The sequence below is a fragment of the Vigna umbellata genome, chromosome 4 (assembly GCF_029865625.1).
Source record: "Vigna umbellata cultivar VRB3 chromosome 4, Vumbellata_1.0, whole genome shotgun sequence".
In the NCBI taxonomy this organism is placed as follows: Eukaryota; Viridiplantae; Streptophyta; class Magnoliopsida; order Fabales; family Fabaceae; genus Vigna; species Vigna umbellata.
Window position 1 is genome coordinate 3,773,400 of NC_142168.1, and position 26,604 is coordinate 3,800,003.

The following is a 26,604-nucleotide window of genomic DNA, read 5'->3' on the forward strand; positions in this document are numbered from 1 at the left end:
GTGTAGCATGTCAAAACGTAAAGGCAGAACTTCTGAGACCGCACGACAACAAGATAGGGTTACTTAGAACTTAAGCCAATTGCCTTTATCGATCGGTCATAAGGTTGAGGTACTATTAGAGTACTAAGGGTAGACTGACCAATAAATTTTGCTTTATGATCATCTGTTGGAGAACTTAAACGATAATGATGGGTTTAACTCCACAGTAGGTAAGTAGATCGATTCTGACGTTCACATATTCGTACGAACGCCTACTTTGACTCAATTAGGGGCCAGATGAAGTCTCGTTTCTCCAAATGATCAAGAAAATCAGTTCTCTGCCTAAACCTGATACATTTGATACTCTCTTTCAATCACTCGACCTATACTCAATTCTTCAAACAGTAACTGTCAGTTGGAATAAAACTTTTAAATTTTATTCATTTTGTTTCTGGTGATTAATCGTTTGACCAATTGTGGCCAAACATTTTTTTAGCGTTCGGCTATGAACGGACGTTCGGGTCCTTCTACTGCTAGGGTTCGTTCGTTCTTTAACGTTCGGCACTTATGCCTTTACTTGAATTTGCTATTTATATATATATACTGTCTTAGTTTTCGATAATCAATTTATTCCGGGATATTCAGATTAATCTTTCATGTTTTCTCTCCTCTGTTGCTTCTGTTTATCCGTCTCACACTCTAATTCAATAGTAAAATACTTCAAAATTAATTCTTTTCCTCTTGAAAAACTTGTGACTCTTCCTAATGATAATTTCTCTCGTTCGGTATTATGTTACCAATCCGTTAACCTTTCAAAGTCATCTACTGGTTCCTTATTTCAGGATTCCCCTGTAATTTATTATCTTCCCATAAACATTTAGTCCTTACCCAAACGTAACCGTTCGTTATAGTTGAAACCAGTCAACACTGAAGAATCGCTAAAGACATGAGTGTGGGACGAAGTCGCTTGTCCCAGGAAGCTGCTACCGAAGGTTCTTGGATTGTAGACGCATTGGGACTGTAGCTTATGAAGATACCATTGCCTTCTCAATTAACTAATCATCTAGTTTTCACGCATCACCACTCTGGAAGTATAATGGAAACTCGTATAATGTGCTAGAGCTAGAAGATGCTCATATTTAGGGATACCAAATTGTATAGATCCAACCAGTACGTATGGGAGATACCCCAACCAAGTGTTTCAAGAGAAAGTCCATCAGATGGGTGAGAGTGGTCTGGAACGAGAAGAATGACGACATTACGAGAGAAGTGGAAGAATTGCAAGCAAGGACTATGTATTCCCGTATACCCTTTAGTATCCCTTGATTTACGAGGACGTGTGTTCTAGATCACATGGGCGTTTGGGATGAAGTCTTACTGTTAGTAGAGTTCACCTACGACAACAACAGCTTCCAGGCCAGCATTGGAATGGCGCCGTTTGAAGCTCTCTATGGGAAGAAGTGCAGAACGCCACTTTGCTGGTTTCAGGAGGGAGAGAACGTGCTAACTGGACCTGAGCTCATCCAGCAAACAACCGAGAAGGTTAAGTTGATCCAATATAGATTGAAGACGTCCCTGAGCAGGCAGAAATCATATGCGGATAGGAGAAGAAGATCATTGGAGTTCGCTGCAGGTGATCATGTCTTCTTGAGACTGAATCCGATCACTGGGGTAGGAAGAATTGTTCGTCCAAAGAAGCTGTCTCCCAAGTTCATAGGACCGTATCAGAATTTAAAGAAGATTGGACCAGTAGCTTATGAACTTGCGTTGCCTCCTCAATTATCAAATCTGCATCCGGTCTTCCATGTATCTCAACTCAGAAAGTATATAGCCAATCCTTCTCATGTTTTGGAGCTGGAGAACATTCAACTGCGCCAAGACCGAACGTTGGAGCTACAACCAGTTCGCATTGAAGACACTCGCACCAAGCTACACAAGGGAAAGGACGTTCGTTTAGTGAAGGTGGTGTGGGACGCTAAAACTGGTGACTCAACGTGGGAAGTGGAGAGCGCCATAAAGGACTTGTATCCACACCTATTCACAGGTAAATTCTAAATTTTCGAGGACGAAAATTTTTGTAGATAGGGAGAATGTAAGACCCTAGATAATTAACACTGCAACTTAAATCAAATCAAATTTTAAAGTATTAAAAACCTATCTGCAGTGCAGTCCACGTCACTGTTCAGACAATTAAAACCCACTTACATACTCTCTGCTTGCACTGGGAACACACGCACACCCTGACACACGCCTGCCAAGTGTCGTTTTAGAACCTTCGGAAATTAGTAGTGGGTTACAGATGGCAATCTGAGGGTGCATGACCGTTTGACGTGGGGGAAGAAAATAATTTCTCTGAAAACCACTTCCTCTCACACTCTGCATTCACCTTCTTCTCCACGAACTCAACCCTTCATCTTCTCCGCATTCTCTCTAAACTCTTTCATCTTCTCTCTAAGATCACTCACCATCATCTACTCCAAATCCATTTCAGATACCGTAGAAACCTTCCCTGCACCGTGAGCAGCGTTTTACACCGAACAGAAGTAAGATCTAAACCGGTAAGCTTCCAAACCCTAAAACGCTCCGTTCTGAGTTGCATGCAGACGCTGGTACTGCTGCATGTTGGAATAAAATCTGAGTTCTTCCACATTTCTTGTAGATAGATTTAGTGAAACACTTGGGAAGCACGTTGCGGGTAGGAAACTGTATTTGGGCGAGTTAGCAAGCAATCGTTTAGGGAGTTCACTGCTAGACCAGGTAAGGGAAGCTTTAGTAATTTAATTTAATACTGGTTTGATGTCTATGACAGTAATGAAGTGTACTGGTTGTCTAAAATGTATGAAATATATGAATTTTGAGTGTGCCTGAATAAGCATGGTTGCCCTGGATGTATATTATGAATGTTGTTTGAACCGTATGCAGAGAATGAGATGTATGATTTGGAATATGATTGAATTTCTGTATGATTTGGAATGATAATACTTGGAACTGGATGTTGATGATGATACGTTTGAAACTGGAAAATGGAAGATTCTGTATTGATGAAATGATAATATGAATTCTGTAATGTATGAGATTTGTGTTAAAGATAAATTCTAAGTTATGGATCGTATGAAAATTTTGAAGTTAATGTGAATGAAAAATCTGGAAATCTGATCTTTTCTGATTGATGATGTACGCTCGTCATCGAACGGTCTTATACCGTTCGGTTTCCCTGGAAAATAACTTAGAATAAGAATTCTTTCATTTGGAGAGGATTCTGATTGAGAACGAGCGTTATTTGTGTGTAGAGCTAGTTTTGAGCGTTCGGCTCAGCTTAGAGTGTCCAACCATTTAAAATAAATTGAAGAGTATTTAGGACGCTCGGTTTTGTTACCAGTGTTCGTCATAAGCAGCGCTTAGTATTAGACTGAGCGTTCGTCCAAATGAGCTCTCGGTCTTAGATTGAGCGTTCGTCCTAGTTAGCGTTCGGTCTGATACTGAACGTTCGTTCAAATGCGCGTTCGTTCTATTTTGGTGCTCGGTCATTGACCTGGCGTACGTCCTAAGGAGGGTTCGGTTTATACTGAACGCTCGTCCTTATTATTGCTTCGTGAGCGAACGTAACTAGCGTTCGTTCAAAATTCTGAATTAACGTTCGGTCATTGACTGGCAGTGTTCGTTTCCGAATTTAATAATGCTCTGATTATTCTTTGAATATATTTAAAATGTGTTTGTCCTTTTTATTTAACCTCAAGTCTTTATACTTAGAATTTTCCTAAGTATTATTCTGACCTTTTAGTCTTAATCTCAATTAAATTATTAAGTGTTCTTAACGTCCGTGAATGGATGAGGGTTCGTTTCTTTTGTTCAGGAACGAGGTTGCAGTGTACTGTAATTCGTTCGTCTTTGTTTATTAAAAGATGGTGTGAGACCCTAGAAAGTCAGCACTACAAATCCCTGTCACATCACCATTAATACACGCCACATCACTGCTCAGGGAAATTAAAAACCCACTTTGCACCGCATGCAAGTCTGCCATGTGTCATTTTAGAACCTTAGGAAATCTGTAGTGGGAAACAGGTGGCAGTAAGTGAGTGCATGACCGTTTGACGTGGGGGGGGGGGGAGAAAATGATTTCTCTGAAAACACTTCCTCTCACTCTCTGCATTCACCCACTTCCTCACGAAAACTCAACCCTTCATCTTCTCCAACTTCTCTCTAGAACTCCCAATTTCTCTCTATTGTAAATCTCACACCTCTTCTCCGATCACGTTACAGCACCGTAGGCACGTTCGTTGAGCTGGGAGCTATCCACTGGACCGAACAGTTTCAAGAACCGAAACTGGTAAGCCTTTCTCCAGTAGCTCGTCCTTAGGTTTTCTGGAAAACCAAGTTTCTTTGGTTGCATGCAAAAGAGTAGTCTAAAGGATTTCATGTTTCTGTGGATTAGATTGTTTAAGAAGAGTCAAGAAGCATTGAGAGTAGAATACCGTTAGCTGGACGAACCAAAAATCTTGTGTTAGAACGTTTCCTTCATTGATCCGGGTAAGGGAAGCTTATAAGTTTAATTCATACTGCTTGATTTTTGTGATATGAGTTGCATGTATGTAAAGTCTGATGTTTGAGCTGTTATGAACGGTTACTGATATCTGATATGATTTCTGATGTTGGTTTAATCTGTCATGAACAAATACTGCTTGTATGTATTATATATGTTGTTTTTGATTTTGATTAAATGCATGTTGATCTGATTATGTATAAATGGAGTATGGTGATTGTATAGTTGGAATGATTCAAATGTTGAAATCTGTATGATGATGATGTTTAAGGTGAATTAAATCTGGAATGAAAGTTATAAAGTTATAAATTGGAAATCTGGAAAATTTTGCTAAGGTTGAGAAATCTGAAATTTCATTCTTTTCCACTGATAAATGACGTTCGTCCCTGTACGGTCTTAAACCGTTCGGCATTTCAGTAAAGTAACTTAGATTGGGATTCTTTCATTTGGAAAGAATTCTGCTCATGAACGAGCGTCCCAAATTGAATGTCTGAGTGTTCGTCTAGCTCAGCAATATTTAAATATTTAAAACTTTATGAATAAGTAACGCTCGGTCTTATACTGAGGCGTTCGTCCTAATTAGCGTTCGACTTTATGTTGAACGTTCGTCTTTGATAGCGCTCGTCCTTATGTCGAGCGTTCGTTTTTCATAAGCGTTCGGCCTTATGTCGAGCGTTCGTCATTCGTAGCGTTCGGCCTTATGTCGAGCGTCCGTTCTCAATAAGCGCTCGGTCTTATCACGAGCGTCCGTTCTGAATCTCGCTAGGTCTCTTACCTCGCGTTCGTACTAAGTGAATATTCAATTGATAAAATAGCGTTCGTTCAAAGTATTTAAATATTCATTTTTCTTTGCGTTCGTTCCATTCCTGGAATTGGATTCATATGTAAATCTCTTGAAAAATAATTCTAAGTGTTTTTGACCCTCCTTGTACATTAAATCTGGTTCAAGTTTCTATCATGATTATTTTCTAAGTACCAGTACACTTCAAATCGAGTCGGTTCATTTAACAGAATCCACAGAAATTACGTTCGTTCTAAGTATTTTTCCTGAGTATCCAGTGAAGTTATTTGGACGTTCGTCCTGAGTGTTCAGTGGACTGTACGTTCGTTCTGTTATTCTCTTACAGTTAAAGATGAAATTGATGTTACATCATATTGAATTACAGTGTGAACACTATATGGATTGAATCTATGATTATGGATATTGGATGAGCGTTCCAGGGAGGAACGTCTCTTATATGATTGAATATTGAATTGGTAAAGTATGACTGTGGTTAGTTAATGCTGGCTTGGTCCATCCTGATATTCCGTGATGCTCATCTTCACGTAGAAGGGGGTAGTCATGTGTGGGAATGGCAGGAGGTCTTTCGTATCCCTCACTTAGCAGGGGCGAAGGATTTACCTCAAGTGGAAGCTGATTAGGTATATCCCGGCTACTACACCACTTGGGTGCAAGGACGCCTGTAACTACATGGTTCATACAGTCCGGACGGTCCGTCTTATATATATCTTTCTATGTTAAATTACATGATTAAGTTACTTGATGTATGTGTGAATCGAATTACGAACTGTATGTGTGTTGTATTAATTAAACAGTATAAGCTTACCCTTGCGTTTTCCATTTGTGTTGTCTACTGTCCATGTACTTTCGTCTTGTCATAATGCAATGATCATCCGTTGTGGATGTGAGCAGATGGTGATGCATCCCTTGAAGTCATGCTGGAAGAAGAAAATTTGGAGGATGCAAATCTGGTGGAAGTTGAAGTTAAAGCCGAGCCTTAGAGTGCTCTTTAGTTTAGTACTGTATATATATATTAGCTCATTTTGGGACGTTCGGTTATCATCTTGTAAAACCGTTCGTTATTAGTGCTCGTTATTTTTGAAAGCTGTAATTTGTAACTCTGAAACCTTAAGTCGTTCTGCTTTATTTTCTCTGCACTTGGATACGCTCGTTATTTGTACACCAGCCGTTAGGCTTTGAACCTTGGTTTCCTGTTAATATTAAGACTGTTTACTGTTCACTGTTAATTGTAATTAATTCTGAATTATGGTATTACTATATTTTGGGATGTTACAGATGGACGTTCTTTAAATTAAGAGAGTGGAACATAGAATGAAAATGTGAATAAGAGAACTGGTTAATATGTGCGAATGGTATTTGAATGAACTTTATTGAAGTGAATTGTGAATGAGCGTTCCAAGGAGGAACGTCTCCATGATGTGAATGTTAGAAGTTATGTAGTATGACCATGGTAAAGCTGCTGATGGCTGTTCATCCTGATATTCCGTGAGTGCTCATCCTCATGTAGAGGGGAGTAGGTCATGCGTGGGAATGACAGGAGGCCCTAGTCCTACTGAGTACTTTGGACTGATAGGGTTAACCTCGGGTGGCAGCTGTTGAGGGCATCCCAGTTACTACACCACCCGGGTGCAAGAACGCCTGTAGATACATGGCTTCATACAGTCCGGACAGTCGTCATTTATGAGAATTTGGATGAGTTATAATATGCTTTGTGTATGTACTGTTATTGATTTGTACGATTGATTTTATAAGTTAAAGTTTATGTTGGTGGTATGAATTAAATTACCTAAGCTTACCCTTGCAATTTCCTTGTGTTGTCTACTGTTTTTGTATGTCCGTCTTGTCAATGCAATGATCATCCGTTGTGGATGTGAGCAGATGGTGAGGCACCCCTTGAAGCAATGCTGGAAGAAGAAAATTTGGAGGATGCCAACTTGGTAGAAGTAGAGGTTAAAGCTGAACAGTAGAGTGTTCGTTCTTTAGAAATTGCTAGCGTTTATGTGCTGTATTTTGAGACGTTCGGTTATTTATTTTGTAAGGCCGTTCGTCCAGATTTTTGAAGCCTGGTAGTTAGAAAACTGAACGCTGTATAACTTTGTACGTTCGGTTTTTATTTTGAGCAGCTGTTGTAAATATTAAGACTGCACTGTAATTTCTGTAAATGTGATTAGTTCTGATTAATAGTAATTACTATTTATTGGGATGTTACACCATCCCTGCATCAAACATAATTCACAAAACCAAAAGATACATTGTTAAGCATTAGTAAACCACACTGAAGAAATCAGCCCCTTCAATGATGCTCTCTCCCAACCCCAAACTTAGATGGAAAACTAGTGAGCAAGTGAGTGGAAGGGAGATTTTCTAAAGAGGGATGAGGGAAAAGTTGTAGAAAACCTTTGAAAAGGTATGTAGGAGTGTGTGTGCAGAGAAGAGTTTGAAAAATATAAGCTTATGCGCAGCTTAGGGTATAAAAATACCCTAATGGGCTCGGGTCCCGCTAAGGGGAAACTAAAGCCCATCTGCGAGAGTACCGCTCAGCGGTAAGTTGCTGATGAGTCGTTATTTCTTGAATTATATTTAGTTTATTGCACTTGAATAAACCAGGGAATTGTGTTTAATTGTTTGTTATTTCCCCGTTTTTCCGAATTTTGCTTAATTTGGTCGGAAATTTGTAATTGTGCTAATTTGGGTTTTCTGAGCTGATTAAGTGCATTTTTGAAGTGCAGGAAAATTTCGGAAATACATTTTGGGACATCAGGAAGAATGCCGAATAAATTCAAGACTTTCCACACAGACAATTTTGAATTAATTAAATTGTAATTCAGTAGTTTAGAATTTCTGTATTAACTTTTACATTTTGGGATAATTTTTTGTAAACTAGATTAGACCCAAATAGTAGAGAAAGATGGCTTGGCATCTTAGGGTTTTGCGTGGACCCCACCCTTATTAAAAAGGGAACTCACGGCCTAAGGAACGGCCGCCACTTGCACTTGGTTTTGGCCACTGTTTTTAGTTTCTTTACACTCTCGGTCTTGGTTCTCTTTGGGGTCTCTCTCGGGTTTTTATTTTGCTGGAGAATTTTTCTTTGGCTGAAAAACACTGTTGCGAAGGAAGCTTTTATGGAATTTAATTTTTTTCTTTGACTTGTGCATGAGTTTCGTTCTCAAGTTGCCATTTAATTTCATTTTGGCTCATAGTGCTTCATTATTAAACGGTTTGGTTGAACGGAAGAAGCTGCAAACAGCGTTGAGAGTTAAATAATGTTACTGCTGGAAGCAAACGGTGCTAGAGGTGCTAGGAGCCAGCCGCTGGAGCAGTGACCGAGAAGGAGAATGTTGATTGGAAGAATGGTGTGCACGGATGTGGAGCTAAGGAAGCAAGCTGGTTCTTTTATTTTTCCTGGAGTGAAGAGGTGTTGGTGAGCACGGTTGATTCCAGGAGCTGGCACGCATGTGATGGAAGCACGTTTGTCACCGTTGGATGCAGTAGAAGCACGTTGAGGTGTCATGGCTGGTGTGCACGGTAATAAGAAAAAGATGGGAGTAGGTGGATGTTGAAAGTCCTGGAAGAAAAAGCTCCAAAACGGACGCTGTTAAGCTGGAAGAGAGCACGGTGATGGAGAAAAGAGAAGGGCTGGAGTGAAAGGTGTGACGTGGAGATGGGAAGAAGCAGCGTGAATTGAGTTTTTCTTTCTTCAAATAATGGCACGGACGTGGAGCTGGAAGAAGAGCTGCAGCTGACACGTTCATGAAGAAGGGCTAACCATTTGCAATTTGGGAATTGATACTTTGTAGATTTAGCTTAGTAGGTGTGCACGGTGATGGGTGATGGGACGTTACCAGCAGAGGCCTTATTTTCATTTTATTATGTGGCTTGCTTTAAAACTTTAGTGCACACGGGAATGTGAAGTGAAGAATAGATTAGGAGAAAGAAGTAGTGTTTCAATATTGGGTGTGTGCAGAGAAGTCGTCCAGAGGTGCTGCACCGAGAATGATGGGAAGCTATGGCATGATGCATTCAATTTGACCTTAAAAAATTGTGTACACCTTGAACGAGGCACGGTTTACATGGTAGAAGTAATTCCAATTCACTTTTTGCTTGGGATGAATCACGTGAATGATAGATAAACTTTAGAAGATTTTATATTGTATGTTTAAATGCTTTTCTTCTTTTTGGTGGTGAATGTGTAGGATAGATGACAATATTGTGCATTTAATGTTTTAGCTCAAGTGTTGCATTTTTATAATTTGAATTGTGTTTGCATATTTATTTATTGAATCGTTTTCTTTAAATGCTTTCATGCACCTTAATGCTTTCAATTATATTCGGTCGTGTTTATTTAATTTCCAGCTTAATTTAATTTTACCGCAACCAGAAAAATCACAAAACCCCCCCTTTTTCAGTGTTTGACCTGAGACTTGAACCAAATTTGGTCCTTGAGAGACGACCTAGGAGTCACTTCCTAGTCTATACTGCATTCTTTTATGCACAACTTTTGTTGGGAGGTGCGACCCTCTCATCAAAATGGCGCTGCCATTTTGATGAGAGGGTCGCACCTCCCAACAAAAGTTGTGCATAAAAGAATGCAGTATAGTACTAGGAAGTGACTCCTAGGTCATCTCTCAAGGACCAATTTTGGTTCAGTCTCAGATCAAACATGTAGTGGGGGGTTTTGAAAGTGTTCTTGGGATTGGAAATAAACTAAATTAAAACTGGAAATTAAATACGACCAAACATAATTGAAAACATTGACAGAAATGAACAAGGCATGAAAATAGAATGATCCTACATATAGAACGGTTCTACATTGAGACCGAACGATCTAAACACAGCAAAACCAGAATAACTACAGAATTCATCGGATTGAAAACAAAACGCTGGAACAGTAAACACGCAGAACACGTAACAACATCTTAATTGAAATGTACCAATTGAACTTAAACATTAAACGCAAAAGTAAAAGCATCAGTAAAAGCAAACCGAGATTGAAACAACACTTGAAAACAAGATGAAGAGTAAAACACAATGACAGAATGTAGCGATGCAGAAAATAATGAACAGTAAATTACAACAGATAATAAAAATAAAAACACTTAATTAAAAATGAAGTCCATCAAGGATTCAACACTTAAATTAAAATAAAATGCATGAACAGTAAAGAAATCAACAATTGCAATCGGAGATGATATATCTATTAAAAATGTGTGACAGTAACATAAATTCAATGCAAAAGTGCTTTGGAGCTATCCTAAAATTCATCACCGAATGCACCTCTGCAGCCGTGACCCCACACCTTTCACCTAATCAATTTCTTAATTTCCTAAAGAAAAGAAATTCCAAAAGCTTAGCTACTTTCAGCTCACATTCCCGTGCTTCCACCTGTGCCTCATACATTGCTTCACCAAGCTACTCTTCTTTTCTAAAAGCTTCAACCACCGTGCACACCATTTCTCCCAGGACCCAACTAAACCAGCCGCAACCAAGTACGGAGATTTTTATTTTTGCAATGGAAGGCTACGGCTAGAGGTAGAGTGGTGTCACGGCTGATTTAGTTGGGTCCTGGGAGAAATGGTGTGCACGGTGGTTGAAGCTTTTAGAAAAGAAGAGTAGCTTGGTGAAGCAATGTATGAGGCACAGGTGGAAGCACGGGAATGTGAGCTGAAAGTAGCTAAGCTTTTGGAATTTCTTTTCTTTAGGAAATTAAGAAATTGATTAGGTGAAAGGTGTGGGGTCACGGCTGCAGAGGTGCATTCGGTGATGAATTTTAGGATAGCTCCAAAGCACTTTTGCATTGAATTTATGTTACTGTCACACATTTTTAATAGATATATCATCTCCGATTGCAATTGTTGATTTCTTTACTGTTCATGCATTTTATTTTAATTTAAGTGTTGAATCCTTGATGGACTTCATTTTTAATTAAGTGTTTTTATTTTTATTATCTGTTGTAATTTACTGTTCATTATTTTCTGCATCGCTACATTCTGTCATTGTGTTTTACTCTTCATCTTGTTTTCAAGTGTTGTTTCAATCTCGGTTTGCTTTTACTGATGCTTTTACTTTTGCGTTTAATGTTTAAGTTCAATTGGTACATTTCAATTAAGATGTTGTTACGTGTTCTGCGTGTTTACTGTTCCAGCGTTTTGTTTTCAATCCGATGAATTCTGTAGTTATTCTGGTTTTGCTGTGTTTAGATCGTTCGGTCTCAATGTAGAACCGTTCTATATGTAGGATCATTCTATTTTCATGCCTTGTTCATTTCTGTCAATGTTTTCAATTATGTTTGGTCGTATTTAATTTCCAGTTTTAATTTAGTTTATTTCCAATCCCAAGAACACTTTCAAAACCCCCCACTACATGTTTGATCTGAGACTGAACCAAAATTGGTCCTTGAGAGATGACCTAGGAGTCACTTCCTAGTACTATACTGCATTCTTTTATGCACAACTTTTGTTGGGAGGTGCGACCCTCTCATCATTGCCGCTCAGCGGCACTTTCATGAAGTGCTCTTCTCCTTCTTTTCTTAACCTATGTGCCTCCTAGACATGCCCTTCACTGGTTCCCTGCAATTCAATGTTTAAAATACTTATGCAAACCCTAACTAAAATAAAACAAACAAAAACAATCAATCAACTGGGTTGCCTCCCAGGTAGCGCTTGTTTAACGTCACGAGCCTGACCCAAAATCCACCATCACCCATCAGTAGGTGTTTCAAACTTACCAGCACCCATCAGTAGGTGCAAAATTTTCTCACCAACACCCATCAGTAGGTGTTACAAACCTAGTATCCTTCAGTAGATACTTAACCACCTAGCATCCTTCAGTAGATGCTGGATCCAACAAAATATTCACAAAAATAATGTCCACAGATTAAAAGTTACAAAACCAAATCAAAAGTTTTTAAATCCACTGGGTTGCCTCCCAGCAAGCGCTCTTTTAACGTCATTAGCTTGACCCAGTAAAGTTCAAGTTCCATCTTCTGTATAGTTGATGGTGTCTTTCCACCAACTTCTCAACTGCTTCCTTTGGATTGTTTTGGTTCTTCTAGAATAAGGAGACTCTATCTCTATCATCTCCTTTTCTTTAAAGCCCTTCACAACCCACAACTTGTTCTTGAGTCTCACAGGTGTGCCAAGTCTGGGTCCTCTTTTCTTCCAGTCTATAGGAATCTCTTCTCCTCTTCCAGTTTCTTCTTCCTTGGGTACCTGAAACAACAAACAATGTTTACCTGAAACCTCAAGATTTTCATCTTGACCTCTAGTCATGGGTGCATCTCGAAATGCAGCTTTATAACTAGCCTCTTCCTCCTTTGCTTGTGTTTCATCTTTGAAAACATCCACCACCACTCTCTCCTCTCTGTCTTGGAGCACCACTATACCTTCATTTACATCTATGATGGCCCTGGCCGTTTTCATAAACGGTCTTCCAAGTATGATAGGTATTTTTTCGGTCTCCATCTTCATCACCACAAAGTCTGCCAAAAACTGAAATTTGCCAACACAAACTACAATGTCTTCCGCAATCCCACATGGCTCCTTTGAAGACCCATCGGCCATTACTAAATTAACCTTTACAGGTTTCATTTTAACATTGCCAATTTGCTCCAGTAAAGCATAAGGCATCAAGTTAACACTTGAGCCTAAATCAAGGAGAGCTTTCTTTACCTTTTTCTTCCCTATAGTACAAGGGATAGAAAACCTACCTGGATCTGCTGCTTTTGGTGGGAATGACTCTTTCTTAACAGTTATACACTTTCTTCCTCATCCTCTCTCGTCTCTTCTTTGTAGAGGTTCCTTCATCAGGCTTTGTGTAAACTGCAATTTTCTGTAGAATTTGTTCCCAAGGTGCTTCATTATCAACCATTCTGAATAAATTTGTGAAGTCCATTGGTTTCTCTTGATTTGTTGGAAAAGGAAAAGTGTCCTTTCTTTCTACTTCTCTTCTTTCTTCTGTTTCTTCTTCTTCTAACTCAACTATCTCTTCATTCACACTCTTTACCACTTTGCACTCTTCTCTGGGGTTAACCTCAGTATTAGCCCCAAAATTTCTAGTTGGTCTTTCTTCCAATTGCTTGGTAATCTGACCCATCTGAATCTCAAAATTCTTTATAGCAGCTTCAGTGCTCTTTTGAGAAGATTCAGTTTTCTGTATGAATTGCTGAAGAGTTTCTTCCAACCTTGTTGATCTTTCATTAAGCATAGATAACTGTTGCCACAAGGTTGGTTGCTGCTGCTGCTGCTTATATTGATTAGCCTGCCGAGTTTGTCCTTGGCCAATGCTTGGATGTGGTTTCCACCCCTGATTGTAGTTCCCTTGACGGTATGGAAACTGATTAGCCATGAAATTAACATCCTCCACGGCTTCCACTGGAAAAGCACACTGACCATTGACATGATCACCTCCACATAATTCGCACAACTGGGTTTGTATCTGTGCAGCAGATTTCAACTCTTTAGGTAATTGAGCCAAAGTTTTCGTCAGAGTCTCCAGCTGTTGAGTTAGAATTTTATTCTGTGCTAGCAAGGCATCATGTGTTTGTAATTGAAGAACCCCTTTCTGTTGCATAGGAGTTCCTCTCTCACTGTGTAGCTCATTATCACTTGTAGCCATGTTTTCAATAATTTCAGTTGCTTCCTCTAGAGTCTTCCATTTGATATTGCCTCCAGCTGAGGCGTCCAGCATCATCTTGGTTTGTGAACCAAGCCCTCCAAGGAAAGTTAGGACTACTTCTTGATCTTCAAAGCCATGCGTGGGAGTTTTACGTAACAAGCTTTTATACCTGTCCCATGCATGTCCCAGTGATTCTTCCATGCCCTGCTTGAATGAAGAAATCTCTTGCTTGCCTTTAGTCACTTTAGATTGTGGGAAGTATTTGTTTAAAAACTTTGTAATCACTGCTTCCCACTCTGTGAAACTTTCTTCTGGAAAAGAGTTCAACCAAAGCTTAGCATTGCCTCCCAATGAGAAAGGAAACAAGCTAAGTTTGATAGCTTCGTCTGCCACCCCATTAATCTTGACTGTGTTGCAAATCTCATTAAAGGTAGTAAGGTGCTCATATAGGCTTTCATGAGATAACCCATTAAATTGATTACTCTTCACCAGTTGAATCAGTGCTGGTTTGACCTCCATGTTGGCTGCATTGACTCTAGGTCTAGCTATGCTGTTGAAGTGCTGAGGTCCAGCAAGATTAGTGTAATCTGCAAGAGTTCTTCTAGCATTATTGTTGTTCTTCATACTCCCTGTGCTATGAACAGAACCTTGTGGTGATGATTGTAAGAGAGTTTCTGGAGAAGGGAAAAGTTCTCTAGACGTTCTGATTCTTCTCCTCCTTCTACTCTCGTCTAGACCTTCAAGAAGTGGTTCTGTTGTTTTCTTACTTCTAGTTCGAATTGCTTCCTGCATACACAAGAAAACAAAACCCTAGAAAAGATTTGTTAGCACAAAAAGATATAGAAAAGATAAAGATTCAGAAGATATAAGATTCAGAAGATAGAATAAGATAGAATAAAATAAAATAAAATCTAACCTAATCTAAAAGATAAAATAAAATCTAACCTAATAAAATCTAACCTAATCTAAAAGATAAAATAAAATAAAATCTAATCAAATAAAATAAAATCAAATCTAATCTAATCTAATCTAAAAAGATAAAATCTAATCTAAAAAGATAAAATAAAATCTAATCTAAAAAGATAAAATAAAATAAAACAGAAAAAATAAAAACAGAAATTCAAAATTAAAGTCAAAGATAATCAATAATCACACAAATTAACCAGTTAAACCACGAGTCCCCGGCAACGGCGCCAAAAACTTGATGGACAAATTTATGAGCACCAAAATATGATGTCACAAACTTGTTTCACAATCGGCAAGTATGACCGAATCGTTCAAGTAATAAACTTGGTAAGACCAAGTATCGTTCTTCCCAAAGGACTCACGGCCTAGTTTAGTTATGTGATTTGTTGATTAGCTAGGACTTACAAACGAAATATTTGGATTTTAATATGCAAGACAGAAAATAAACATGTATGCATGAAGTTTGATCAATGGCAAAGACAAAGATAAACACTTTCAATGAAATATATGAATGAATATGTTGTTGGGGGTCAATTTCATCTCATCCACTCTCATACATTTTAGGAATTCAACATTCAAATCATCATTGTTAATGCCACTCTCTAAAGTACCATTCTAGATGGCTTCTCCCTAATCACGAGTTCATACAATTCCTAGCATTCCTAATGATTAGTTCATAAGTGCAGGAGCTTAACGACAACCAATATAATATTGGGAGAAATTCCCCGGATCTAGACTTCCCCGTACGTGCCCGTATCGACAAAACCAATAATCAGCATTGAATGAGTTAAACTATGCAAGCATTAAGCAAGAGGAAAAACCCTAACTAATGATGAAGAAAGCATAAGTCTTAATTAAAAGATGCAAGCATAAATTCCATATATGAGAGCTTCAAGAGATTACATTGATTCCCCAACAAACATACAAGGTTTAGTTCACCATATTCATGGTGAACCTAGATGAACAATGAAAGAATGAAAGAATAAACCCAATAAAGGTGAAGAGGTAGCCTGAACATCCAAGATCCTCCTTCAAAGGAGTGAAAGAGAGAGTGTTTGCCTCGTTTCTGCCAAAGATACTAACCCTAGGACGTTCTAAGGCTTATATACTATTCTAAAGTTACAAAAAATCAAGCCCAAGCCCATAAGTATGCCGCTCACGGTAAAGTACCGCTCAGCGGTGAGTGCGCGTCTTTTCTTCCCCTCAGCGGCCATTTTGCCCTCAGCGGTTCCAACGTGACCTCTTGAGTGCCGCTCAGCGGTAAAGTGCCGCTGAGCGGTGACTTCGGCTTCTTCTCTTTTTGCACTCTTTGATTCCTTTTATGATTCCATCTCTCTCCTTCTTCACTTCTTTCACTAAATTCACCTTAAAACCTGCACAAAAACACTGAAATCAAGCATAAACCTGTCCAGCTCTCTTATTTCTGAAAATATAGATAAAAGGCATGATTTCAAGCTAGTTTCTAAGTCTAAAGGTTGCTTTTAGTATCAATTTTAAGCATGAAAATAACAGTTTTTCAACTGTTATCACAACCCCAAACTTAGAACTTTGCTTGTCCTCAAGCAAACAAAATGTAACTCCATCTCCAACCAATTCATATGATGGTTCACTCATTCAAAAATCCTCTTTTTCTAAGATAAGTAACAACTTCACTCAAACTTATGACCAAGAGTTAATTCAAGATGTGCACATGCTTTAGTGTTCACAAAGTCATTTAAATTCCAACAAATGCTATTTTTCATGATGATCAATCAATTAAGCATGGATGTTCATGTGCTTATGGAATATTTCCTCACTAGGTAAAGTGTTTCACTCAACACACAAGTGTATAAGAGGTAAAGTGTTTCACTCATTCACTCTACTATCACAATGTCACATGAATCAACTTTGCCTTTCATTTTACCACAATCAAAACATTCACAAGCATGCATCATCACAAGGACTTTTCAATGGCTTATAACGTGGCTGGGCTAACAAGAAAATTGGTTTTTCTGGATCACAAAATCCCTGAGTTAAGAGAATCATATCAACACAATCATCTTATTCATTCCCAACTTTCTTTTGCCTTTGCATTTGCATTGAGCTTTACTTCTTTTTCTTTTCTTTTCTTTTTCTTTGCATATTCTTACTTTTTAGCTCTTAGCTCAATGCTTTTCCTTTTTCATGTTTTCCCAACAACCCCAAACTTGAACATTTAACAATACCACACAAGATCTTCTACTTAACTCAAGGTAAAGATTTTCAATCAAGGGTTTTCTGTGTATGTTCAAGGCTAAGGGTTCAAAGGATAGAACACAAAGTGTTCTCTATGGCTTCCGATTCTTCTCCGAATTTCAACAACGGTTCGTGCCGCTCCTCTCTCTGTCTCGTCTTTCGGTTTTCATTTTCCGAATTTTCTGATTTGTTAATTTATTCAAACCTCCTTTCTGATAGGTCCTTCTTCCCCCGACGACTCCCTTTCCAGCCCCATCAGCAACACCTTCTCTTCTCCGGGAAGTAGGCGCCGCCGCCGCCGCTCCTCCACTCCCTCCGCATTCGCCACTCCGTCGGAGCGCTGATCTCGATTCGCCTCCTCCGAAGCCACCCCAACCGCGCCGCGCTCCCGCTAAGGCGTCGGCGGAGGTGGGCGCGTTCCCGTCACACCTACATCCACAACATATGACGCGGCGGCCTCGTCTGACGGCGGCGATGGCTACGACATGGACGACGCCAGGCCCACCTTTGTGTGGGGCACTAACATAAGGGTGGAAGACGTGAACGATGCTATTCACAGGTTTTTGAGGGACTTTAGGGAAGTGTCTTCGTCGCAGGGCGAGGATGACAGGTTAACTTGCACACCGAAGGGAAGTATGAGAAATTAGGGATGACGGGTTTAACCGCCTATGCCCTCTACATCAACCTCCTCAACCGCCACGCCTTCTCCTTCTCGTCCAGGAATGGATATGAAGGATGTACTGAAAGAACAAACCTTGTCCCAGGAAGCTTCAGGATCAAACAATTTGGCAAATTTTGAAGGCGAGAAGTGACCATCCTATTTTTAAACCTATTTTTATTGTGGGAATTTCAATTTCTTTTTTTGTGTGCTCTGTCTCAGTATATTAAAAAGAAAGAAAATGGTCAGTGTTTCCGTGCTAAAAGAAAAAAGAAAGAGAAATTGAAAGATAAGCCCGGGATTGCGGTGACAAATCCATTTTGCACACCTCATTGGAAGAAATATCGAACATCTACGCATGCCCTTATAATAGTATGCTGAAGTGATGTGATGCCTCTGTGTTGTGTGTTCTGTGTTTAAGACAAAAGTGTTTTTTTTTTGTTTTTTCTATTGGTTTACATCTTGAGATGGATTCATCCATCACCTTCGATTGTGTTGTGCTGTGTGTTGTGTATGTGACTCTTGACTCTGTCCACCACAGTCCAAAGAAAAAGAGTAGTAATACGGTGACACGCCTACGTGTCACTTACACTCATTTGACACGGTCCACGTCAGCTTTTTAAAAAAAAAAACTGCAAAGTGATGGAGGGTAAAAGTGGAAAAACACCTAGGGTTTGTGTTTTGAGATTCGAAATCCCCATTTGAGTTTTCTTAAGAAACTCGAAATCCCCATTTGAGTTTTCAGATTCGAAATCCCCATCTTTCAGACACCTTAGTCGTTTGATTTTACGGTCCAGGTTTGGTCTTCGGATTTGTGTCGCGCGTTTCGTCTTCGGATTTGTGTCGCGCGTTTCCATCAAGAAACTGGATTTGTGTCGCGCGTTTGGTGTTCGGATTTTACGGTACAGGTTTTTGATTTTTTATTTTCTATTTACGGTACAGATTTGTGTAGTTTTTGTCGCAATGTAATTTTTTTGTACATCGGTTTATTGATGTAGGGTTGTGGGGGACCAATCTCTGATTTTTGGGTTGATGGGAGGTGGGGTTGGTTTGTTGGTGATGTGTTCTATGTTGGAGGTGGGGTTGGGGTTGCTTTGCTGGTAACGTGTTTTATGTAGGAGCTTTATGTGTGGTGCGACAGGAAGCAGAGTAGTAAAAAGGTTGAGTCTTTTGAGTTTCATTTTGACCCTAGGGTGTAGGCGTGATACGGGGTCGGTTTAAAATTGGGGAGGTGGTTTTTTAGACTTTTGAGTTTGTTTTTGTCGCTATGTCGTTGACTGAGGTTGGTTTTTAAGACCCTTTATGCATGCATGAGTTGAGTAACGAGCTGCAGGAAGTGGTTATGTTGTTAATCGTATGTGGTTATTTGTAAATCTGGTTTTGTACTGCCGTAGAAGTTTTTTATATTCAATGAGACAATGAGAGCCTTAGAAACAACGAGACCCTTCACAACCTGCTAAGCCAGTGAGCTTGCAGGGCAACCTTTTCTTCCACTCCCAAACGAAATGAGATTGCAATATTCTCCCTGCATTAGCTGGTTATCTTGTTAGTCGGATGTGGTTATTTGTAAATCGGTTTTTGTACATCTGTAGCAGTTTTTATATACAATATCAATGTCCACATTTTAAAGTGCAATAAGTGGTGTTATGGTTAGTTATGCATGCATTAGTTAGATACATTGTATTTTTTGGTACAGTAAGTGGTCAATGTTCAAATTTTAATATCACGATTCCACTTTATGCATGCATTAGTTTGATACACTGTATTTAACCAATTTATTAATTTGAACATGTGACTGTCAAGTGAGATACATAGTATTATACAATCAATTTTATTTTGTTTTGTTAAATTTGCAGGATATAGTGATATGGACAAAGAAGTCAGTGAAATGGTAAGTATGGTGTATTTTTATTAATTTACCATTAAATATGCACAATGTTGTATTGAATTAAGTAACATATGGTTTGATTTATACTTGCAGGCCTCACTTAGAGTTAGGCATCGAGTCCAGACACAACATATATTTCACTACTGTAATATCAATGCAGGAGCAGTTACAACTTATTCGACAACAAACGGTGTGTGATTGGGTATTACATGAAGGAAATATGCATAGAAGTACAGTAATGAAGAACTGTGGAATGCTATAGCAAATGAAGAAGTCATGAAGTAGGATATAACTTGTAATGATGTTGCTGGAATATGATAGAATATGAAACAATTTTTGTTCTATGGTTTTTTAAGTTGTTTACTATGTATAATGAAGGATTAGTTATGCACTAGTATTACCAATGTCCATTTTGTGTACATAAGCTATTAACTAAATTAGCAGAACTTGCAGTGAACAAAAGTTATTGAGCAAATAACCATATAAAACTTAACAGATAACCACTAACTGTACGAAAAATATTTGACATTGAAATTGAAGTTGAACACTTGTATTGTTGTACATAACATATTCAGTAAAGGAAAATGTTATCTGGACAACAAAAGTTTGACACAGTTTTGACAACGGCCACGTGGCGTCTGCGCATTGGCTCAGTGAATTGAAAACAAACCAGAGAAAGTGAACCGGGGCGAGGGGTATTTTGGGTTTTCTAGATTAAATTTTTAACATTTGGGTTTGGCGGTTTAGGGTGCAAAAGACGTTCGTTCAAGCCTTGCTTCTTCTCGTTCGTTCAAGCCTTCTCTCTTCGTTCAAGCCTTGCTTCTTCTCGTTCGTTCAAGCCTTGTCTCTCGTCCGTCTTCTCTCTCGCTGTGTCGTCCGTCTTCTCGTTCGTTGAAGCCTTCTCTCTACATCTATACGGCATTGTCTAGGATTGCTAAGAAATTATCAAATTTTGACATGTATAAGATGTTCAAATATGTACCTAATGTTATTTGACAATTTTGACATGTATAAGATGTTGAAATATGTACCTAATGTTATTTGACAATGTACACTATGTGTTTGTAATAAGAATAGTGGTTGGATTTCGAAATGAATTGTTTTTACTTTGCGTTTGTGTTTGTTATAATGACAAAATTAGTGATTGAAAAATCAACGCAGCATTATAATAAAAATTTGAACAGTACGAGACCATTTTCACTAAAATTAATGGTAATTAATGCGAAGGATTTGATAAATTTCTTAGTGGGGAGATGGGTGTTGGTGATTGATGTGAACGCAAGAAGCGTGGAGTGACCCGTGATGAGTAGGGGGACGAAGTAGTGCAAGGAATGAGTGAGACTGCTGAAAAAAGGGGCTGGTAATCGTTTACAGGACCCCTGTAAACGATTACCCGAGAGAAATTGGGAATTTGTACAGAAAGTCCAACACAGGTACTCAGTCAGGTGAACACAGGTCACCATTGGACAAAAAACTGACTTTTATGCTAATCTGCACCTGTCTGAGGCTTGTGCAGGTGTTCCAGTGGTGGGAGAGGGTGGATGGTGATGTGATGTGAGGCCAAGGAGGGTGGGGAGACCCCTCATGAGTTGGAGGAGCAAGCTGTGCAAGGAATGAGTGAGACTGCTGAAAAAAGGGGCTGGTAATCGTTTACAGGACCCCTGTAAACGATTACCCGAAAGAAATTGCCAATTTGTACAGAAAGTCCAACACAGGTACTCAGTCAGGTGAACACAGGTCACCATTGGAAAAAAAACTGACTTTTAGGCACTTCTGCAACTGTCTGAGGCTTGTGCAGGTGTTCCAGTGGTGGGAGGTGGTGCATGGTGATGTGATGTGAGGCCAAGGAGGGTGGGGAGACCCCTCATGAGTTGGAGGAGCAAGCTGTGCAAGGAATGAGTGAGACTGCTGAAAAAAGGGGTTGGTAATCGTTTACAGGACCCCTGTAAACGATTACTCGAGAGCAATTGCCAATTTGTACAGAAAGTCCAACACAGGTACTCAGTCAGGTGAACACAGGTCACCATTGGCCAAAAAACTGACTTTTATGCTAATCTGCACCTGTCTGAGGCTTGTGCAGGTGTTCCAGTGGTGGGAGGTGGTGCATGGTGATGTGATGTGACGCCAAGGAGGGTGGGGAGACCCCTCATGAGTTGGAGGAGCAAGCTGTGCAAGGAATGAGTGAGACTGCTGAAAAAAGGGGCTGGTAATCGTTTACAGTACCCCTGTAAACGATTACCCGAGAGAAATTGGGAATTTGTACAGAAAGTCCAACACAGGTACTCAGTCAAGGTGAACACAGGTCACCATTGGCCAAAAAACTGACTTTTATGCTAATCTGCACCTGTCTGAGGCTTGTGCAGGTGTTCCAGTGGTGGGAGGTGGTGCATGGTGATGTGATGTGAGGCCAAGGAGGGTGGGGAGACCCCTCATGAGTTGGAGGAGCAAGCTGTGCAAGGAATGAGTGAGACTGCTGAAAAAAGGGGCTGGTAATCGTTTACAGGACCCCTGTAAACGATTACCCGAGAGAAATTGGGAATTTGTACAGAAAGTCCAACACAGGTACTCAGTCAGTTGAACACAGGTCACCATTGGACAGAAAACTGACTTTTAGGCACCATTTTGTATGACATAATTAAATTCATTATAACACACCATTAATAGAGATTCAGTTACACAACATACACAACAAAATGATACATTGTACGTTTCAAATATTACAGTTATCCATGAAATAGTTATAATGGTTAATGATTGTGTGGATAGTAGGAAAGCATTAAATACTCTGGGGAAGGGAATACATACATTTGTCATAGGGTAATCATGCAATCTTCAAGTTCACCAACATTTGTAAAATCTAACTCCTGCATCAATTGTCATAGGGTAATACATGCAAAACAATTAATTTCGTAAGAGCTGATTCCACAAGGACACTAGAAACAGAAAAAATGGACAAAGAAACTTTTGGTGTTAATCAAGCACTTAGCTCTATGAAAGAATACTCTATATTTAAATTCATAAATTAGATGAAACCATTCTCTACATAAAATCCAAGGAGTTATAAATAACAGTGGCCAAACACCATATACAAACCACAAACAACATAATCACGCAATATATCTAGGGGCAAACAGGGCACAATGCAAAATGCTAATACAACTGACCAAGAAAGGGCAACCTAGTAGTGATAGAAATAAAATATATGTGATGGATTCCAAAGCAAATTTATCTCTCAGTAAAAAACAGTGGATGCAGGTACATAACATATACAATACATAAATTAAAAATAAAATGGTGCCAGAAGCAAATGTATGAAAAATTCAGGACACCTTAAACTGATGTTCAACTCTCATGACAATATTTCCCTTTTTCTAACGCAAAAAAAATATCATCAAACACAAAATAATTAAGGAACATAGAGGGAGCGAATGCAGCATGGACAGGGAGTTTTCGGACTATAACAAAAAGGGGAATCATTTCAATCAGTTCATGGGAAGTAGCTCCAGCATTGGCGCCAAGACAGTTAGAAACGTTTGCGTTGCATTTCGTGCTGCTGCTGAGCAGAATAACCGTGCTGGGTGGGTGCCATTTTGCAAACTATTCCAATCACTATTCCCTCTGATTTCGTGGAACTTTTTCACTCTCTAGCTCTCCATCGACACTACCCTTTTTCCATTTCTTCTAATCATCTCACACTTCATCCATTTATTGCAATATTCCCTTTTGCAAATAAGCAAACCAAGCCCAAAAACACTAAGGACAGTAAATAATCCTACAGGTTTGCCCAATCCAGAATTTTATCTCTCACGACATTTCCCCCTTTAGTCTAGGGTTTCCGATAATATACCAAAAATAAAAACAAAGATAGACAAATTATGAGAAAAGAACAAAGGAACAACAGTATCATACTTTATATTATTCAAACGGTACAAAGGGGAGAAATAAGAAAGGGGACAAACCTTCCGCGCTCCACATCGACCACGTCCGGTACGAACTTTGCCTTCGGCTACACCTTCGCTGGTACAAACTTTTCCTATCACGTCCAGCCTCCGATGGCAGCAATGGAGTAGGGTTTGTGTTTTCTCCCTCGATCTCTCTCGTTCTCTCGTTATCTCTCGTTCTCTCTCAATCCTAACCCTAGCTCGAACATTTGAAATTTGAAATCCCACACATCCTAAGCCAGCAAGTTAACTCGAGCGTCTTCGAAATTTGAAATCCCACACACAGATCCTAAGCCAGCAAGTGAAACGCAACGTTTCATTTACTTTTTTACAAGCCAACTCAGCACAGCAAATGACCAAACTATCCTTCATGATGTTGACAGTTTTCGGGGCCCACCGCGTGTCAAATGAATGTAATTTGCTTTAACCGTGTCAAAGAATCATTTTTGAAAGAAAAAGTAGCTTTCAACCCTGTACTGGAATGGTGTATATTTTATTCTGGTTTTAAATCTTGTACACAAAATTAATGTAGTTTAATTGTCATTAAAAAATGTTTAAATTTTTTAACGGTTTGTACATGTGTACATTTACTTTTCGTATTTCCACGTCCAAGAACTAGATCTCTTCAGCAGCCAACAGACACAGAATTTACAAGACCGGTTTTTGCTCCTTATCTTAAGCTTCTGTAAAAGTTTTATCTCGCCTTCACACAACATTGCCACCAACCATTTGCTGTAGTTTTTTTGGTTTTTCAAATCTTGGGGTTGTTGAAAGTTTTGAACTTTCTTGATTCAATTGCAAGTATGGTGTGAAACCCTAAATAATTAGCAGTAATGATTCCTTGTCACATCCAATTAATACACCCCATAATTCATGCTTATCTCATTAAAACACACTATCAAATCTGCTAAACCCCCTGCTGTGCACTGAAACCGAGCCACCTCATCCTCTGAAACACGCACCACGTCACACCCTTAGTGCATTAAAAACGCACTAAACTCTGCATGCACACACGCCACTTGTCACGTTGGAAGCTTCCAATTCAGAGTTTGGTATGCAGGTGTCAGCTTGGTAGACGTTCGTTCAAACAAACGTGAGTTAAACAAAATCAGATTTCGAAAACTCTTTCTCTCACCTGCACCACTCATCTTCTTCCTCAGAACTCACCACAGTCCAAAGAAAAAGTAGCTTTCAACCCTGTACTGGAATGGTGTATATTTTATTCTGGTTTTAAATCTTGTACACAAAATTAATGTAGTTTAATTGTCATTAAAAAATGTTTAAATTTTTTAACGGTTTGTACATGTGTACATTTACTTTTCGTATTTCCACGTCCAAGAACTAGATCTCTTCAGCAGCCAACAGACACAGAATTTACAAGACCGGTTTTTGCTCCTTATCTTAAGCTTCTGTAAAAGTTTTATCTCGCCTTCACACAACATTGCCACCTACCATTTGCTGTAGTTTTTTTGGTTTTTCAAATCTTGGGGTTGTTGAAAGTTTTGAACTTTCTTGATTCAATTGCAAGTATGGTGTGAAACCCTAAATAATTAGCAGTAATGATTCCTTGTCACATCCAATTAATACACCCCATAATTCATGCTTATCTCATTAAAACACACTATCAAATCTGCTAAACCCCCTGCTGTGCACTGAAACCGAGCCACCTCATCCTCTGAAACACGCACCACGTCACACCCTCAGTGCATTAAAAACGCACTAAACTCTGCATGCACACACGCCACTTGTCACGTTGGAAGCTTCCAATTCAGAGTTTGGTATGCAGGTGTCAGCTTGGTAGACGTTCGTTCAAACGAACGTGAGTTAAATAAAATCAGATTTCGAAAACTCTTTCTCTCACCTGCACCACTCATCTTCTTCCTCAGAACTCACCCTTTCATCTTCTCCAACTTCTCTCTAAAAAACCCTAAACTTCTCTCTACTGTAATCCTTACGGTTCTCCTCCAATCACGTTTTCAGCACCGTAGAAACGTCCGCTGCACTAAGAGCTATCCACTGGACCGAACAGCTTCAAGGACTGAAACTGGTAAGTCCTCTTCCCGTAGTTCGTCCTTAGGTTTCTGGAAAAATAGGGTTTCCAGTGCATGCAAGCATGTAATCTAAGTGTTCTGTATTCTGTGGTTAGATTTTGTTCTGGAAGAGTCAAGAACCTAAGCAAAACGTAGTTGGACGAAGCCATTTTTACATCTAGGACAAGTCTGATTTCCAAGCCGGGTAAGGGAAGCTTATGTGTTTAATTTATACTTGCATGTTGTGTAATCTGGATTGCATGTATTAAAAATATGATGTTTGAGCTGTATGGACGACCATTGTTATTGAATATGATCTCTGGTTTTGATTGATCTGTCATGAACGAGCACTGCTTGTATGTATTATATATGTTGTTGATTTTGATTGAAATGCATGTTGATTCGATTTCGTATGAATGGAGTATGGTTATTGTATAGTTGGAATGATTAAAATGTTGAGATCTATATGATGATGATATTTAAGGTGAATTAAATCTGGAATGAAAGTTATAAAGTTTAGAAATTAGAAATCTGGAAAATTCTGTTAAGGTTGAAAAATCTGAAACTTTAAATCTTCCCTTTGATAAAATGACGCTCGTCATCGTACGGTCATAGACCGTTCGGTTTTCCTTAAAATAACTTAGAATGGGATTCCTTCATTTGGAAAGAATTCTGCTCGTGAACGAGCGTCCCCAATTGAATGTCTGAGCGTTCGTTCAGCTCAGATGTTTATAAATATTTGAAACTTTATAAATAAGTAACGCTCGGTCTTATACTGAGCGTTCGTCCTAAAGAGCGCTCGATTCCATATTGAGCGTTCGTCCTAAAGAGCGCTCGATTCCATATTGAGCGTTCGTCCTAAAGAGCGCTCGGTTCCATATTGAGCGTTCGTCCTAAAGAGCGCTCGGCCTTTTGCCAAGCGTTCGTCATGATTTGTGCTCGGTCATATACCGAGCGTCCGCTTTAATAAAGA

The 26,604-nt window shown here is 39.2% G+C and overlaps 1 protein-coding gene and 1 long non-coding RNA gene across 2 annotated transcripts; both read left to right on the forward strand.

The window, feature by feature from the left end:
• Positions 1 to 925: 925 nt before the first annotated feature.
• LOC148199033 (uncharacterized) lies at positions 926 to 6,611 on the forward strand. Its single transcript, XM_088112033.1, has 4 exons — positions 926 to 999; positions 1,563 to 2,023; positions 2,639 to 2,736; positions 6,597 to 6,611. The coding sequence occupies exons 1-4, from the start codon at positions 926 to 928 to the stop codon at positions 6,609 to 6,611; spliced, it is 648 nt and encodes a 215-aa protein (XP_087968159.1).
• A 10,594-nt stretch (positions 6,612 to 17,205) lies between these two features.
• Positions 17,206 to 18,065, forward strand: LOC148199034 (uncharacterized). The gene is made up of 2 exons (XR_015786307.1): positions 17,206 to 17,242; positions 17,334 to 18,065. It is a non-coding gene; the product is annotated as an uncharacterized LOC148199034 (long non-coding RNA).
• Positions 18,066 to 26,604: the final 8,539 nt, after the last annotated feature.

Excerpts from the sequence above, each read along its gene's own strand:
- LOC148199033 (XM_088112033.1), top strand. The coding sequence starts at position 926 with ATGAGTGTGGGACGAAGTCGCTTGTCCCAGGAAGCTGCTACCGAAGGT. Across the intron at positions 1,000-1,562 it reads ATTGTAGACGCATTGGGACT|GCAGAAATCATATGCGGATA; the intron begins GTAGCTTATGAA and ends GTCCCTGAGCAG. Across the intron at positions 2,024-2,638 it reads GTATCCACACCTATTCACAG|ATAGATTTAGTGAAACACTT; the intron begins GTAAATTCTAAA and ends CATTTCTTGTAG.